Source organism: Phaenicophaeus curvirostris, chromosome 22, assembly GCF_032191515.1.
Source record: "Phaenicophaeus curvirostris isolate KB17595 chromosome 22, BPBGC_Pcur_1.0, whole genome shotgun sequence".
NCBI classification, from domain to species: domain Eukaryota; kingdom Metazoa; phylum Chordata; class Aves; order Cuculiformes; family Cuculidae; genus Phaenicophaeus; species Phaenicophaeus curvirostris.
In genome coordinates, this window is record NC_091413.1 from 7,185,976 (window position 1) to 7,199,707 (window position 13,732).

At 48.7% G+C, this 13,732-nt stretch overlaps 1 protein-coding gene across 20 annotated transcripts in view; it reads left to right on the top strand.

Annotated features, from left to right (window-relative positions):
* EIF4G3 (eukaryotic translation initiation factor 4 gamma 3) overlaps positions 1–13,732 on the top strand; it is a 152,705-nt gene that overhangs the window by 58,311 nt on the left and 80,662 nt on the right. For 12 of the 20 annotated variants that reach the window (XM_069874865.1, XM_069874868.1, XM_069874861.1 and 9 more), the window contains exon 4: positions 10,073–10,168. In XM_069874865.1, the coding sequence (XP_069730966.1) occupies positions 10,139–10,168 (30 nt within the window). In that variant the 5' untranslated portion in view covers positions 10,073–10,138. Of the gene's footprint in view, positions 1–10,072; positions 10,169–11,493; positions 11,608–13,732 lie in introns of all 20 variants that reach the window. The other 8 variants (XR_011338996.1, XM_069874857.1, XM_069874854.1 and 5 more) reach the window with 1 other exon arrangement.

Here is a 13,732-nt window from a genome sequence, read left to right on the forward strand (position 1 = left end):
TGGGCACAGCATGAAAGATTAAACTCTCCTTGGACTGGTTGAGTGAAGAGTTTGCCTGCATGTGCTGTTCCTCTTCTCCTCATGACAGCAGATTTCAATTTCTTGGGTCTTCTGTCCATACAAGATAATGAGGATAACGAAAATTTAACCAACTAAACTCATGATAGTGCTTTGTGGGCAAGAAACCTGCATTAATATCCATCTGAACAGCCAAAGCCTTGACCTCATACTTCTCGGTTCTTTCCTTGTGTGCTTCTTGTCCGTCCGGGTCAGGCTTCTTCGCAGCGCCTGCTTTTCATGCAGCTCCCTAATTCTGAGCTTGCGGGAATGTGTGGCAGCAGGTGGAGATTTGAAAACGCGAGTTATTTAATGGCTGATAAATCCAGGAGGAGCGTAATCTTCTTTTGGCCTTTGTGTTCAAGACCTGCTGGATGCAGCTGAACTCCTTGTTTCGTAATAGGATTAGTGGGGGTTTGATTGGGTTAATAATGCTGGGAATATTTACTCATATAACATATACACATTATTTTTGGTTCATTATTGTCCTTTTTACTTCCTTAGTTTAAATCTGGGTGAATCTATGCTGGAAATTTGAAGCACACCCTAAATCTCATCCCCTGCTATCGATGCTTCTTTGGCTTTGGGTGCTTTGTTATAGGGATTCTCAACTTCTTTGGTGTCTCCTAATTCAGAAGGAGCGACTGGGTATAAAAGCAGCAGGAGGGAAGAGCCAGGACAGTGGGGAAGGCAGAATGTAGCTTTAAATGCCGATTAATGCAATCAACTTGAATAATTATTTAACCTTAGAAAGAGTTAACTTTCAAAAGGCACAGCGTAGGTGGGATGAATGAATGAGTTTTAATCCTTGTGTGCCTAAGAAGGACTAGAAACAGCCTTGAATTCTCTTTTTTTTCTGCCAGGAAAGGAAAGAAAAGAAAATCTGTTCCAGTTTTATCATGTACACGTGCAAAGGAAGGATTGCAGCCTGGCTAGGACATGGTCACAGACCTACCCCCTCCCTGTGGCCACCGTGTTTTGGAGTGGATACTGTCTTGAGGGGCTTGTTTAGTCCTTCACCAGGTGGTCCTTTGTGCCCAGGGCAGGAAAATTCATGTTTTTTCAACTACTGTCCAGGTTTTTTTCCTTCAGGAGCAACCTGGCTTGGCTCGGAGGTGTCCCCGGCCCATCCGCCCGGGTGTGAGTGGGGTTGTTTTGAGTCTAAAAGCTCTCACAGTCGGTGTTGTGGCCTCACAACACATCCTGGGTGCATGATCTATCAGGAGGGTTTTCTTTTGGCTTGTGACACAACTGTGAATCAAAAGCAATTTTAAAATTGCTCGTAATGTGGGGTGTTTAGAGTGGAAATAGAAAAGAAAATCAGGCTTTTCTGTAGCTATTCTGAAATTCTCCAGATCTCTTTCTTCAGGAGGTTTCCCTGCATGTTTTCTGTTCTCCCAGTCACATGGATTGTGCTTTAGTTTGATGCTTTTCAGGCTTTACCACTTGTTGAACCACATTTTTATTCGTAATATAAGACAAAATAATGTGAGGCAACTTGCCATTTTCTTATGTTTAATAATTTCTCTTGTGGTATTCCCTCTGTAACAATACCTGCTGTGCCATGCAATTTACTGGATCGGTTATAAACAAGCACAATGTGTGCAGGAGGCGATATGTCCCAATGAACACCAGAGTCTTCCAGTGCTGAAAGGGGCTCCAGGAAAGCTGGGGAGGGGCTCTGGATCAGGGGGTGCAGGGACAGGACGAGGAGGAATGGTTTTCAACTGAAAGAGGGGAGATTGAGATGAGATCTTAGGGAGAGATGTTTTGCTGTGAGGGTGGGGAGGCCCTGGCCCAGGTTGCCCAGAGCAGTGGTGGCTGCCCCATCCCTGGAGGGGTTCAAGGCCAGGTTGGATGGGGCTTGGAGCCCCTGATCCAGTGGGAGGTGTCCCTGCCCATGGCAGGGGTGGGACTCCACAGGCTTTGAGGTCCCTTCCAACCCAAACCATTCCGTGATTCTGTGATTGCGTTGAGTTGTGTTTTAAAGTGGAAACCCTTAATCTGCACAACCTGTTTGGTGTCAGAGAAGAGCTCTGGGACTTGCATCGCTGATTTTAATGGGGTTTTGAATATTCCAATTAACGTAGACCAATATATGCAGAAAACCAGAGTGTTTTCAAGTTACTGACATATCTTACCAGGCTTGTAGAGATTCAGCAGAGTAGAACTGCTGTGTATTTTGATTTTACAGGGGTGCTATGATGAGGACAAGCTGATTGCAGTGATGTTGAGTAATTTGCAAATGGGCTGCTTAAAAAATTTGAAATGCGTGATGCGATATATAACAAAATTTTGCATATTTGAACACGTAGCTGTGCATGGGGACGTGCATTTAATCTGGTAGTGGGTTTGATGATGCTCAGCTGAAGTATCATTGTACATAACGAAAGCCAAACTGCAGGTGTTTTAGAGGGCAGTTGTCCTTATTTATTGGTTTAATTGCTGTTGTGCTGTTTTTTAAGCTGTAAAGCTGGGATAGCTCACAGGAGAAGTGTGAGAATGTGCTTGTATGCATTGATGTATCCTGGGCTGCATCCAAAGCAGCGTGGCTGGCAGGGTGGGGTGGGGATTCTCCCCCTCTGTTCCTCTCTTGTGAGACCCCACCTGGAGCCCTGTGTCCAGTTCTGGAATCCACAAGAGACGAAGGAGATGGAGCTGTTGGGACGGGTCCATAGGAGACCATGGAGATGATCTGAGGGCTGGAGAACCTCTGCTATGAGAAGAGGCTGGGAGAGTTGGGGTTGTTCAGCCTGGAGAAGAGAAGGCTGTGGGGCCTCCCCCTGGATCTGGTTGCTCCAAGCCCCATCCAGACTGGCCTTGAACCGCTCCAGGGTTGGGGCATCCCAGTGCTGTAGGTGTTCTGGTTTTGTCAGGCACTTCTCACCAAGGTAGCTCTGTAACAGAACCCTGGGCATGACTGAGACTGGAAGGGCAGAGCAACATTGGAAAGGTGTTGTGTGGCTGTTTTGGCTTCCCATGTCGATTTTGGGTGCCGGAGGATTGAAAGATCTGATTCTTGGCTATCTGAACTCTTCTGAGGCTGCTAATTCCATGATAAGGAGTTGAATCCTGGACATGTCTAGAGATTCCACCACTGAGAGCTCACCAACGCGATTAAAAACATTCTGTTTTTTCCTTGCCATCGTGCTGATTTTACATCAAAAGCCGCTTCCCCTCTGGTTCAGTCACCTCTGCTGCCTGTGCTGCAGCCCCTGTGAGGATGGTAAGGGAGACAGTGAGAGCAGGAACCTCTTCATCCTTTTCACTTGATGCTACTGGTGTTCATTAGTCAGCACCCAGGTGGAAAAAAGAGCCTTTTATTAATGATGTGTCTTTTAGGCTGCAGTAGTAGGAGGTTCCGGGCTGTTCCCGGATGCTCTGGCTGTAGCTGGCGTCTCTGCTGTGCAGTAAAACCATTTTCATATTGGATAAAAATAAAGCCTTGCTGCAGGGTTCAGTCTTTGGAAGTTTTAGACATTTTCAGTCGCTTGGAGCCAGCAGCACTGCCAACAGAGCGCAGGAACAGGAGCGAAGAGTTGCATTTAGGGGAAGAGAGGAAAGCTGCTTCTGCCAACACTGTGAGTTTGTGCTGATATTCACCTTTCTTAACACTGAAAGCAAAGCTTGAAGGAAAATAAAGGTGCTGGTTTTGTCAGAGGGGCAGCCTGCAGCCCTGCTGTTCTTGCCTGCAGTTGGGTTTATTAGGTAGAAATGAAGATACAGGATTTAAATGATTATCCTCTTACTTTTTACGAGCTGAACACTGAAAGATTTCCACTTATTGGGTTGCAGTCATTTAAGTAGTAAGGCGGTTGGATTTCAGGCTGTGTGAGGGGAGAGCAAACCCAACAAACAAGCAGTGACTGAGAATTAATAGCTGCAGCCTTGCTGGCAGCGTCATTCCTCACTTGCGAACCAAGTAGCGGTTTATGCTGCTGCAGGAGATTTCTTCACCTGTATCCAAGGCCAAACTCCTGCCATCCAGGCCAGTGACCCCAGGGAGCACTTTCTAAGAGGCTGTAAGAGCAGCTTCGAGGGCTGTTGCAACAACACAGCCTGTCCCACGCTCCCTGTTGTGGTTTTCCTCAAGGAAAATAGTGCAGCGGCTGGAAGGAAAACTGAGCCTGGTTGTAAAAAATCACATCATAGACTGGAAGGGACTTTAAAGCCCATCCAGTTCCACCCCCTGCCATGGGCAGGGACACCTCCCACTGGATCAGGGTGTAGGAAAGACCTTTGCAGTGATCTTGCTTGGCTCTTGCCTTTGTGACACAGCACTGTTGTGCAGAAATACCCCTGCATCCAGAGGAACGTGTGTGGTTTTATCTGGGAATCTTTGCGGGTAGGGACGGATCTTGCAATAAATTTTATCCTCTGTTTCCAACCCATGCATGTTTATGCCTCAACATAACGTGATAAAAAAACTTTTTGAAGGTTCCTGTGTGATGCTTGCAGCTTTTAGCTGGGCACCCTCCTTCCCCAAGTGCTGTGATCCGACCACTGCAGTGAGATCATAGAATCATAGAATCACCAGGTTGGAAGAGACCCACCGGATCATCGAGTCCAACCATTCCCATCAATCACTAACCCATGTCCCTCAGCACCTTGTCCACCCGTCCCTTAAACCCCTCCAGGGAAGGGGACTCAACCCCCTCCCTGGGCAGCCTCTGACAGGGACCAATCACCCTTTCTGGGAAAAAAATTTTTCCTAATGTCCAGCCTGAACCTCCCCTGGTGGAGCTTGAGGCCATTCCCTCTCATCCTGTCCCCTGTCCCTTGGGAGAAGAGCCCAGCTCCCTCCTCTCCACAACCTCCTTTCAGGGAGTTGGAGAGAGCAATGAGGTCTCCCCTCAGCCTCCTCTTCTCCAGGATAAACACCCCCAGCTCTCTCAGCTGCTCTTCTTGTTCTCCAGCCCCTTCACCAGCTTCGTTGCTCTTCTCTGGACTCGCTCCAGAGCCTCAACATCCTTCTCGTGGTGAGGGGCCAGAACTGACCCCAGGATTCGAGGAGCGGTCTCCCCAGTGCCGAGTCCAGAGGGAGAAGAACCTCCCTGGCCCTGCTGGCCACGCCGTTTCTGATCCAAGCCAAGATGCCATTGGCCTTCTTGGCCACCTGGGCCACTGCTGGCTCATGGTCAGCCACTGTCACCCAACACCCCCAGGTCCTTCTCCTCCAGGCTTTCCAGCCAGACTTCCCCTAGTCTGTAGCTCTGCAACAAACCATTGTGACAAGGAATTTTTTCTTTTATTCACATGTGAGCGTTGCGTTGCTTCTGTTGTGGCCACGCAGGGAAAACAGCCTTTGGGGTTGCTCCCAGGGCTGCCCGTGGCCCCCGCCTGCTCCGTATTGTTATGAAATGTTTCGCTTACGCCATCACGTTCCTCCCAAAGAGATTAAAGCTTTCTGCTGGCGTTCAGCAGAGTTTCAGCTCACCCTGGACGGGAGCGCGCTGGCTGTGTTGCTGTTACTGGGAGGTGACTGGAAGGCTGAAGGTTTCCTCGCCCAAGGTCAGAGCGATAGCGATGGGAATAGAGGCTCCTGAGTCACGGTCATGTGGTGGAACTCCTGGACCGTTTCTCCTCCTTGTATGTAACGTCAATAAATATAGACCCAGCCGAACCTCTTTGTGAAGTTGAGAGAGGATTCACGGAACAGCGACAGGGCTTAACCCCTTCCTACACCAAACCCAACGCAAAAACTCAGCGGGTGACACCTTTCTGTCTAGGGATTTGAGAGTTTTGTTCCAAAAAAGCCTTCTTGCCGGCTGCAGGAGGCAGCGCGCTGCGTGACTCAGCCCTTTCCGCACCCGATGTGTGTACTTTGCCTGTTTATTCCCGGCACAGTCAGTACCCAGGGAGTCGTGTTACGCAGCAGGCACCGTGTTTGTTAACCGGCTCGGGAGCTGAACTAAGAATAACTCCTTTCGTTATCTTTAGGGGTAGTGATGGGTTTATTTTTTTAGCTTAGCGCAGTCAGCAGCCCCAGGTGGAAACTGCGCGGAAAACGGACAGAAAGGGTTTTCCCCGGCAAGTTGCAGGAATTCATAAACACACAACTATTATCACCTTCCCCCCCACCGGCAGCCACTTCTGAAATATCAAATCGCTGAGATGAGAGCTTTAAGGAAGCAATTGCTGAGCCTTGGAAGTGGAGCAGCGCCGCAGCTGTCCATTCTCTTCCAGCCCAGGGCGCTGCACTTATTTGAACTTCAGGGATTTCAATGCCAGAATCATAGAATTGCTTGGTTGGAAAAGAGCTTGCAGACCGTCGAGTCCAACCAGACCATCCCTGAGCAGTTTATCTGCCTGTCTTTTAAATCCCTCCAGGGATGGAGACTCTACCACCACTCTGTGCAGCCTGTGCCAGAGCCTGAGAATCCTTTCACTGAAGGAATTTTTCCTGATGTCCAATCTAAACCTCCCCTGATGCAACTCGAGGCCATTTCCTCTCATCCTATCACCTGTCACTTGGGAGCAGAGCCCAGCACCCACCTTGCTACAACCTCCTTTCAGGAGGATGTGAGAGCGATGAGGTCTCCCCTCAGCCTCCTCTTCTCCAGGATAAATCCCCCCAGGTCCCTCAGCTGCTCCCACAACCCCTGTTCTCCAGCCCCTTCCCAGCTCTGTTCCCCTCTCCAGACGCGCTCCAGCCCCTCAATGTCCTTCTTGGAGCGAGGGGCCTAGAACTGAACCCAAGATTCGAGATGTGGCCAGCATTTAGATGTTGGCTTCTCTGCTTTCCCCTCCGTGGTCATTTATTTAGGGCATCTTTGGAGCCCTCCCCCTCTGAGCCATCGTTTGCTCATCTCATTTTAGCCATGGTGCATAAAAGCTGCGTATCCCCAGCATGACTGCATGTGTTTGTGATCACTTTGTGTACAGATAGAGATGCTCGGTACAGAAAAAAGTCCTTTTGAGAGCTGAATGTGTGCGATGCTTTTCATCAGCTGACTCGTCCGAAACACAGGAGTGCTGTGATTTATTGTCAGTTGTTTTGATGGGTTTTTTAGGCTCCCCTGTTCTTCCGTGTGAGCTTAGGACCTGCAGAAATTCATAAAGTGCTTCCCCCTGCCCTCTTTTTTACCCCAGGATGGTTTTTTAGCACCAATGCCAGCTAAGGCACGCCTCCATCTGGTCTGAAGCGTGTGGAGCAGAAGCATTTGTTGCGTAAGAGTTGTGAAATGGGTTTGTTGAGGTGGTGATTGGCTTTGGTGGGATTTGTGTTGCGTGCTCCTCGAGGTTGCTGTGGGGAACCTGGCACCTGGAGCCTCGGTTGGGTTAGAACAGTGCTGCTGGCCAGACTTAGCTGGTTGTGATGACAGCTCGATAGCAGAAACCTTCAGCGGCTGCTCTTTAAGCCTTTGTGTGCCTTTTTGTTTGCTTATAACTTAACTGCTACATTTAATTCTGATGGGGTTTAAGTACTCAAGCAAATTTAATGCTAGGTTGTGTTATCTTGGTTTGCCGCTCAGCCCTGTCAGAGATGATATTTATAATCGGTGAGGTGGCTTTGCAGTCCTCGTACGATCTTGGAACGGGCTTTAAAGTCCCTTCCAACCCAAAATATTCCATGATTCTATGATCCATCCTTCATCCTGTAAGGACTGGCTCCCTCTCCCTTCAACGCTGGAACGTGCCTGGTTACACTTGTAGTTTGCTAATTCAGACTTGGGTGATCTGCAGGCTTCAGGACTGAGTTTCTTTCTGGCTTGTGCTGTTCCTACACTGTTTGCCTAAAAGAAAGCTTCACGCTCTATATTGGATCACCCGTCTGGATAGCTGAGATCTTAGAAGTTTCCTTTTTGGTACAAACAGGTTTGGGCTGCCAGCTACAACTTAGTGTTTAAAAACTTAGTTATTGAAAGCAAATGTAACACGGCTCCAGTCCCAGACACCCTGAGCTGTGCCTGAGGGCTGGTGCAGTGAAACCTGTTCTCTCAGTACCACCTTGAAGACTGAAATGCTTCCTTTTATACCTTAAACCTGCTCTTGAATTTTAATATAAGGATCATTCATTTTCAAGTTGGGAAGGGATTGTGCAAGGCTACGGCTCGTGGGTTGATTAGGTTGTAATTCAGTGCGCTCACAATGTTTTCATAGAATCATAGAATCACCAGGTTGGAAAAGACCCATTGGATCATCGAGTCCAACCATTCCCATCAATCACTAACCCATGTCCCTCAGCACCTCGTCCACCCGTCCCTTAAACCCCTCCAGGGAAGGGGACTCAACCCCCTCCCTGGGCAGCCTCTGCCAGTGCCCAATCACCCTTTCTGTGAAATATTTTTTCCTGATGTTCAGCCTGAACCTCCCGTGGCAGAGCAAGCACATCCTCTCCTGAAACGCATAGAGGGAGCCCAGAGGAGCCCCAGGACCTGGTGAGCTCCTTTATTCATGGCCAGAAGGTCGGTAGGGACTGCGGTTGCCGTTGGTGATGCTGGTATGCAGAGCTGGCATCACAGGGGTCAGAGAGGAAAGGGAAACAGGAGAGGCTTACGATAGCGTCGTGTCGGAGCTACGAGTCAGCACGTAGACGTGGAGCTAATTCCTCTCAAAAGCAAAGTATATAGCGGGCCAGTTTCTATGCCATTACAATAATAAAGTATTTAAAAAGAAAAAAGGTAAGTTATCATTTTTTCGTCTGAAAACGAAGTGGAAAAAGGTGCTCTGAACGGTTATTTCTATCTGTCTTGTTAAAATGCATAATTGGCCCAGCTCTACAGCTCCGATTTATTGTTACTTTGGGCAAATAACATCGGGGAGAGCATCTGGTGGTGTAAATTGTTACAGCCCATTGAAAGCAGCGGAACTATGAAAAACTCAGCCAGCCCTGGTCTGCTGTGCAGCTGTAACGGCTCGGGGCCATCTCCTTGTGCTGCAGACGCTTCAAAGCACCAACGGCTTGTACTGAACGATTCAAGCCTGTTCCCAGTTTGTCTTATTTTGGAGGATTGATCAGCAACACCTCCCGTTCTGGCTTTCCTTGGAAGCAGGCTCTGAGGAGGCTTTGGGGGAGTCAGGCAGCACAGGGTCTTGGTGACGTGGTGTCGTGGTGACCTGCCTCTTGGCTGTCTTCACCGCGGCGGCGCTTGGGAAGCTTAGGATGGGGTTGGTCAATGGGTTGGGATGGAGAAGGCTGCATCCAACATAACTGTCTGTGTCGCCTCTATTGCAGTGCAGGGATAGGGTGAGGGGAATGGGTTTCAGCTGGAAGAGGGGAGATTGAGATGAGATCCTGGGGAGAAAGGTTCTGCTGCGAAGGTGGGGAGGCCCTGGCCCAGGTTGCCCAGAGCAGGGGTGGCTGCCCCATCCCTGGAGAGGTTCCAGGCCAGCTTGGATGGGGCTTGGAGCCCCTGATCCGGTGGGAGGTGTCCCTGCCCATGGCAGGGGTGGGACTGGATGGGCTTGAAGGTCCCTTCCAACCCAAACCATTCTACAATAATCAGCAGTTCATCTGATTCATCCACAAGAAGGATGTTGAGGCTCTGGAGCGAGTCCAGAGAAGAGCAACGAAGCTGGTGAGGGGGCTGGAGAACAAGAGGAGCATCTGAGAGAGCTGGGGGTGTTTAGCCTCGAGAAGAGGAGGCTGAGGGGAGACCTCATTGCTCTCTCCAACTGCCTGAAAGGAGGTTGTGGAGAGGAGGGAGCTGGGCTCTTCTCCCAAGTGACAGGGGACAGGACGAGAGGGAATGGCCTCAAGCTCCACCAGGGGAGGGTCAGGCTTGACATCAGGAAAAAATGTTTCACGGCAAGGGTCCTTGGTCCCTGTCAGAGGCTGCCCAGGGAGGGGGTTGAGTCCCCTTCCCTGGAGGGGTTTAAGGGACAGGTGGACGAGGTGCTGAGGGACATAGTTTAGTGATTGATGGGAATGGTTGGACTTGATGATCTGGTGGGTCTTTTCCAACCTGGTGATTCTATGATTCTATGATCTGATAATGGGTTTAGTTCCTGTCTTTGAGGATGAATTGTTCGATATACTCATTTTTTAATGTACTTTTGCTGTTCCCTGCAGGCTCCGTACCCCTCAGGACAGAATGCAGCTCCAACCACGCTGGTGTACCCTCAAGCCCCTCAAACAATGAACACGCAGCCTCAGACCCGCTCTCCGGTAAGGCAGCCCGCGTTGGCGTTACCTTCTGTGTTATTTCTCCTTCGGGTGCGTGTTTCCCTCTGTGTGTGTGTCTGTCGCACTTGGCCGGCTCTCTGGCAAACCTGTTTTTTCTGAACTGGAAGCACGTTCCAAATGGCAAATCTTGATTGCATTTTTCAGACACTGGTAGGGTAATTTTCCTTTTTAAGTGGCTTATCGGAAAAGAAGTGATGGAGGGATTCTCATCTCTGTTCAAATAACACCATTTATTTTTAGCATAGCTGCTTTCAGGTTCACTTCATTTTGCAGTTTAGATTCATTAGTAGAATCTTCCTCTTTTCTCCTTTTTGTTTTTTTAATTTAAGGAAGAATTTTGTAACGTGAGAGACCAAAGCTTAGTAAAAGGAAGCGATTCTCTGCTGCAACACTCAGTCTCCAGTGGTCTCTGGGCATCCAAGTCAGTGCCACTGGATCAGTTCTACCCATTTACTGCCTGGCATCTTGTAGGTGCTCACGCATTTAACTTCCGTGTCCCCCAATCTTTTTGTGCTGAGCCCTTTTTTCATCCACCTTTAGGTTGGTTTATCCTCTGTATTTTTTTCCAGTGTGTATTGCAGTACTGCTCTGCTGTTGTAGGACTTGGGTTCCCCAAACCAGACTCTTTTTTGGGGAATCGCTGCTCGTGGCCTAATTCCACACAGTGCTAGGAGACCCTCAGCCCATCAGATGCTTTAGGCTTCAGGAGGCGTGGTAGCTCACCATCCCCATGTCTCAAGCCACAGTTAGTCAAGGGAACCGCAATCCCTACGCCTCTTGCAAATCCACATCCGCGTCGGAACGCTTTGACATGACCTGTAAAACCACGGCACCGTTCTCAGTGCTCTTCTCTTTCTAGAGTAAGATGAACGCTGCTGAAACCTCCGAGACAGAACTCTTCTGTTTGTCCACGTAAGAGGTGGACGCAGGGCAAGCTTTCCTCCCTGTGCAGCCACACGGATGCTCTTGCCCCACTTCTGGAGGTTTTGCCTCTGGACCATTCACAGGAGCGTTAGTGTTGAGGCCCTTCAACCTCCGTGTTGGTGGACGAGCCAATTAACACTAGTTTCGATGAAGTTTCTGTCATGCAGACAGCTGCGAATTTGTAACCGGCTCTCCCCTCAACCTCCTTAATCCCCTGATCTGATCAGTAACACAGGATACTGGTGATAAACCCCTCTTTTCTCAGTAAGTATAACCATCTTCTTTACCTTTAACTGTTGAAAAGCGCAAATAAGTTTATATGGGTAGAAGTGGAGCAAAAACCTGACTGAAGAGCTGCATCTCTAAACCAGTTTCTTTGACAGCCCAGCAGAACAGTGCCAATTCATTGCACAGACAACTGGAAGAGGAGGAAGGTTTTGGAACAGAGTCCGGTTTACAGGTCCCTGGCTGGAAGAGGCTGGATAAAATACTGCATTGTAAGCAATATAACAAACTGTACTCCTTCTTGCAGGCGATTGTGCCCGTGGCACTGGTTTTCTTTCTTTCTTTCTTGTTTATTTTTTTTTTACCACCTTGTTTTTTCGTTGGCTGATCTACAGAAATGCTCTGATTTCGCTTCTTTGCTACAAGCATGAGCTACCCTGGTGGTTCCTGCCAGGTGGAGTGTCGACGTGAGGCCCGAAGCACTTGGGAGGGTCTGACCCGGTGTAGGACAGAGACCAGGGCAACTGCGGGCTCAACTGCGGGGAATTTGGCCAGAAAATGTGTCAAATTGTAGGGGTTTGGCCCCGTTTTGAGGAAGAATCTGCAGTTGTCAGCCTTTTTCTATTTTTTTAAGCTTTCCGTGTGCAGTTTTTGCCATCCTCTCTGCTCGTCACCATTCCCGACCCCATCACTAAACGCTGCACCCATATCATCTCATTCCACCCCCCCAGCCCAGAACGAATGCAAGGCTAGCCCGGCCCCGACCTACTCTTGCATTTTGTTCTGGCCTTGAGTTACTTTTTTCTTTTTTTTCCAGTTATTATTTTTCAATTTATTTTTTAACTGTCTTTTTTTTTTTTGGTGGCGAGGGGAGGGTGAGGAAGGTGCCAGGATGTCTTTCCCCTCCCTAGGCTTCCATCGCACGCTGCTGCTGCGGCTGGGGTGGGTAGTTAGGCTGTCACGCTAACGAGGTTGATCCTAACCCCGCTTCCTCAAGCAGCTGGAGCTTCCTCCCTCCTGTTTCTGCATCCAAGGGCCACGGCGATTGCACGGTTCAGGCTTTTCTGTTCCTTCCAGGACAGCTGCATTTGCAATCCAACTGGTTTCGGGTTTTCTCCCCATTAGCATCGTAGCGTTGCTCCAATAAGCGAGAATTTCAAAGCACAGCTCCAGCTGGGGGAAGGAGAATGAAATCAGAGTCATTCAGCCCTACTGGAAATTATCCGTTAGCTCTTGCCAGCCCCAAGCACCAGGTGATTTTAACATAAACCATCCAATTCCAGGAGATCTGACATAAAAAACTTGAAGGGCCAGGGTGCTGGGGCCACCCCGCAGTTGTTATTTGCAGAGAATCTTGAGAGGTGCCAGTTCACCAGGAGCAAATGGAGAGCGCGGCCCCCGAAGCAGCGAGCGGGGCTGTAAGGACTGGGGGGCAGCAACGTTGGACCCAGCTTCCATAAAGAAGTTTTCCTTTCTATCTCAGAGGGAAGGAACCCGCAGTGTCTGTTTTAATCCGAGCCAGCAGTGACTACAGTTTGTTCTGTTGCTTACAGCTGATAGGAATCAATCCTATCATCCTGAATTATTTAAAAGAAATTAAAGATAAAACAAGCAGTAGCCAGCGGTGACCAGTACAAAACAGATAAGGGTGTTTTTCACTAACCTTGAGGTTTGTTTTATTTCATTTTTTTTTTCTTGTAGCACATACTATTCTCCATGGATTGAATTTCAGCTTCTTAAGGTGCAAGCTACCAGTTCTTGTTTTAAACACAGTGAGAACGAATCTTTTCTATGGAACAGTGATAAAAGAGGAACTTTGTCCCTGAAACTGAACAGCACAAGGGGTTTTTGCACCTTACCATACTCTTTTTGATGAATTTTTTCCATTGATGGATGTCGTGGAGCCTTTCCCTGCAAGAAAGGCTTGTGTCAGCCCTTCTGGGGAAGCGACAGTCCCTTTTCTCATACATGAGGCAGTTCAACTGATTTTGAGGAGTTCTTCCTTTAGGAAAAGAAGGACTTGAAGTGCCTTCACATCCAGGTGCTCATTTCTCATCCCTGTAGGACCCGTCGGCAGAGCCGTGGTCCTCACCCTGAGCCGTGGGAGGATGCTGAGTCTCCGAGCACTCCTGTCCGGTGGTTCCTGTTAAAATAGGAAGTTTAGCCTTTACTCTTACAAGATGATCGTGCTTTGGTCTTTTTCTTTAATGCAAGGAAAATTTGGGGGATGGGAAAGCTCTCTCATTGGTGAATCAACTTCTTCAGAGGTTCTTGTACTGCAATAATCTGTCTGGGCATATTTTCTCATTTTCAGAGATATTTATGCTTTTCATTCAAGTGTCAGGAGAAAGTGGAGGTCGAAGGAATTAGATAAACAGCAGTGTTAGTACACTAGTT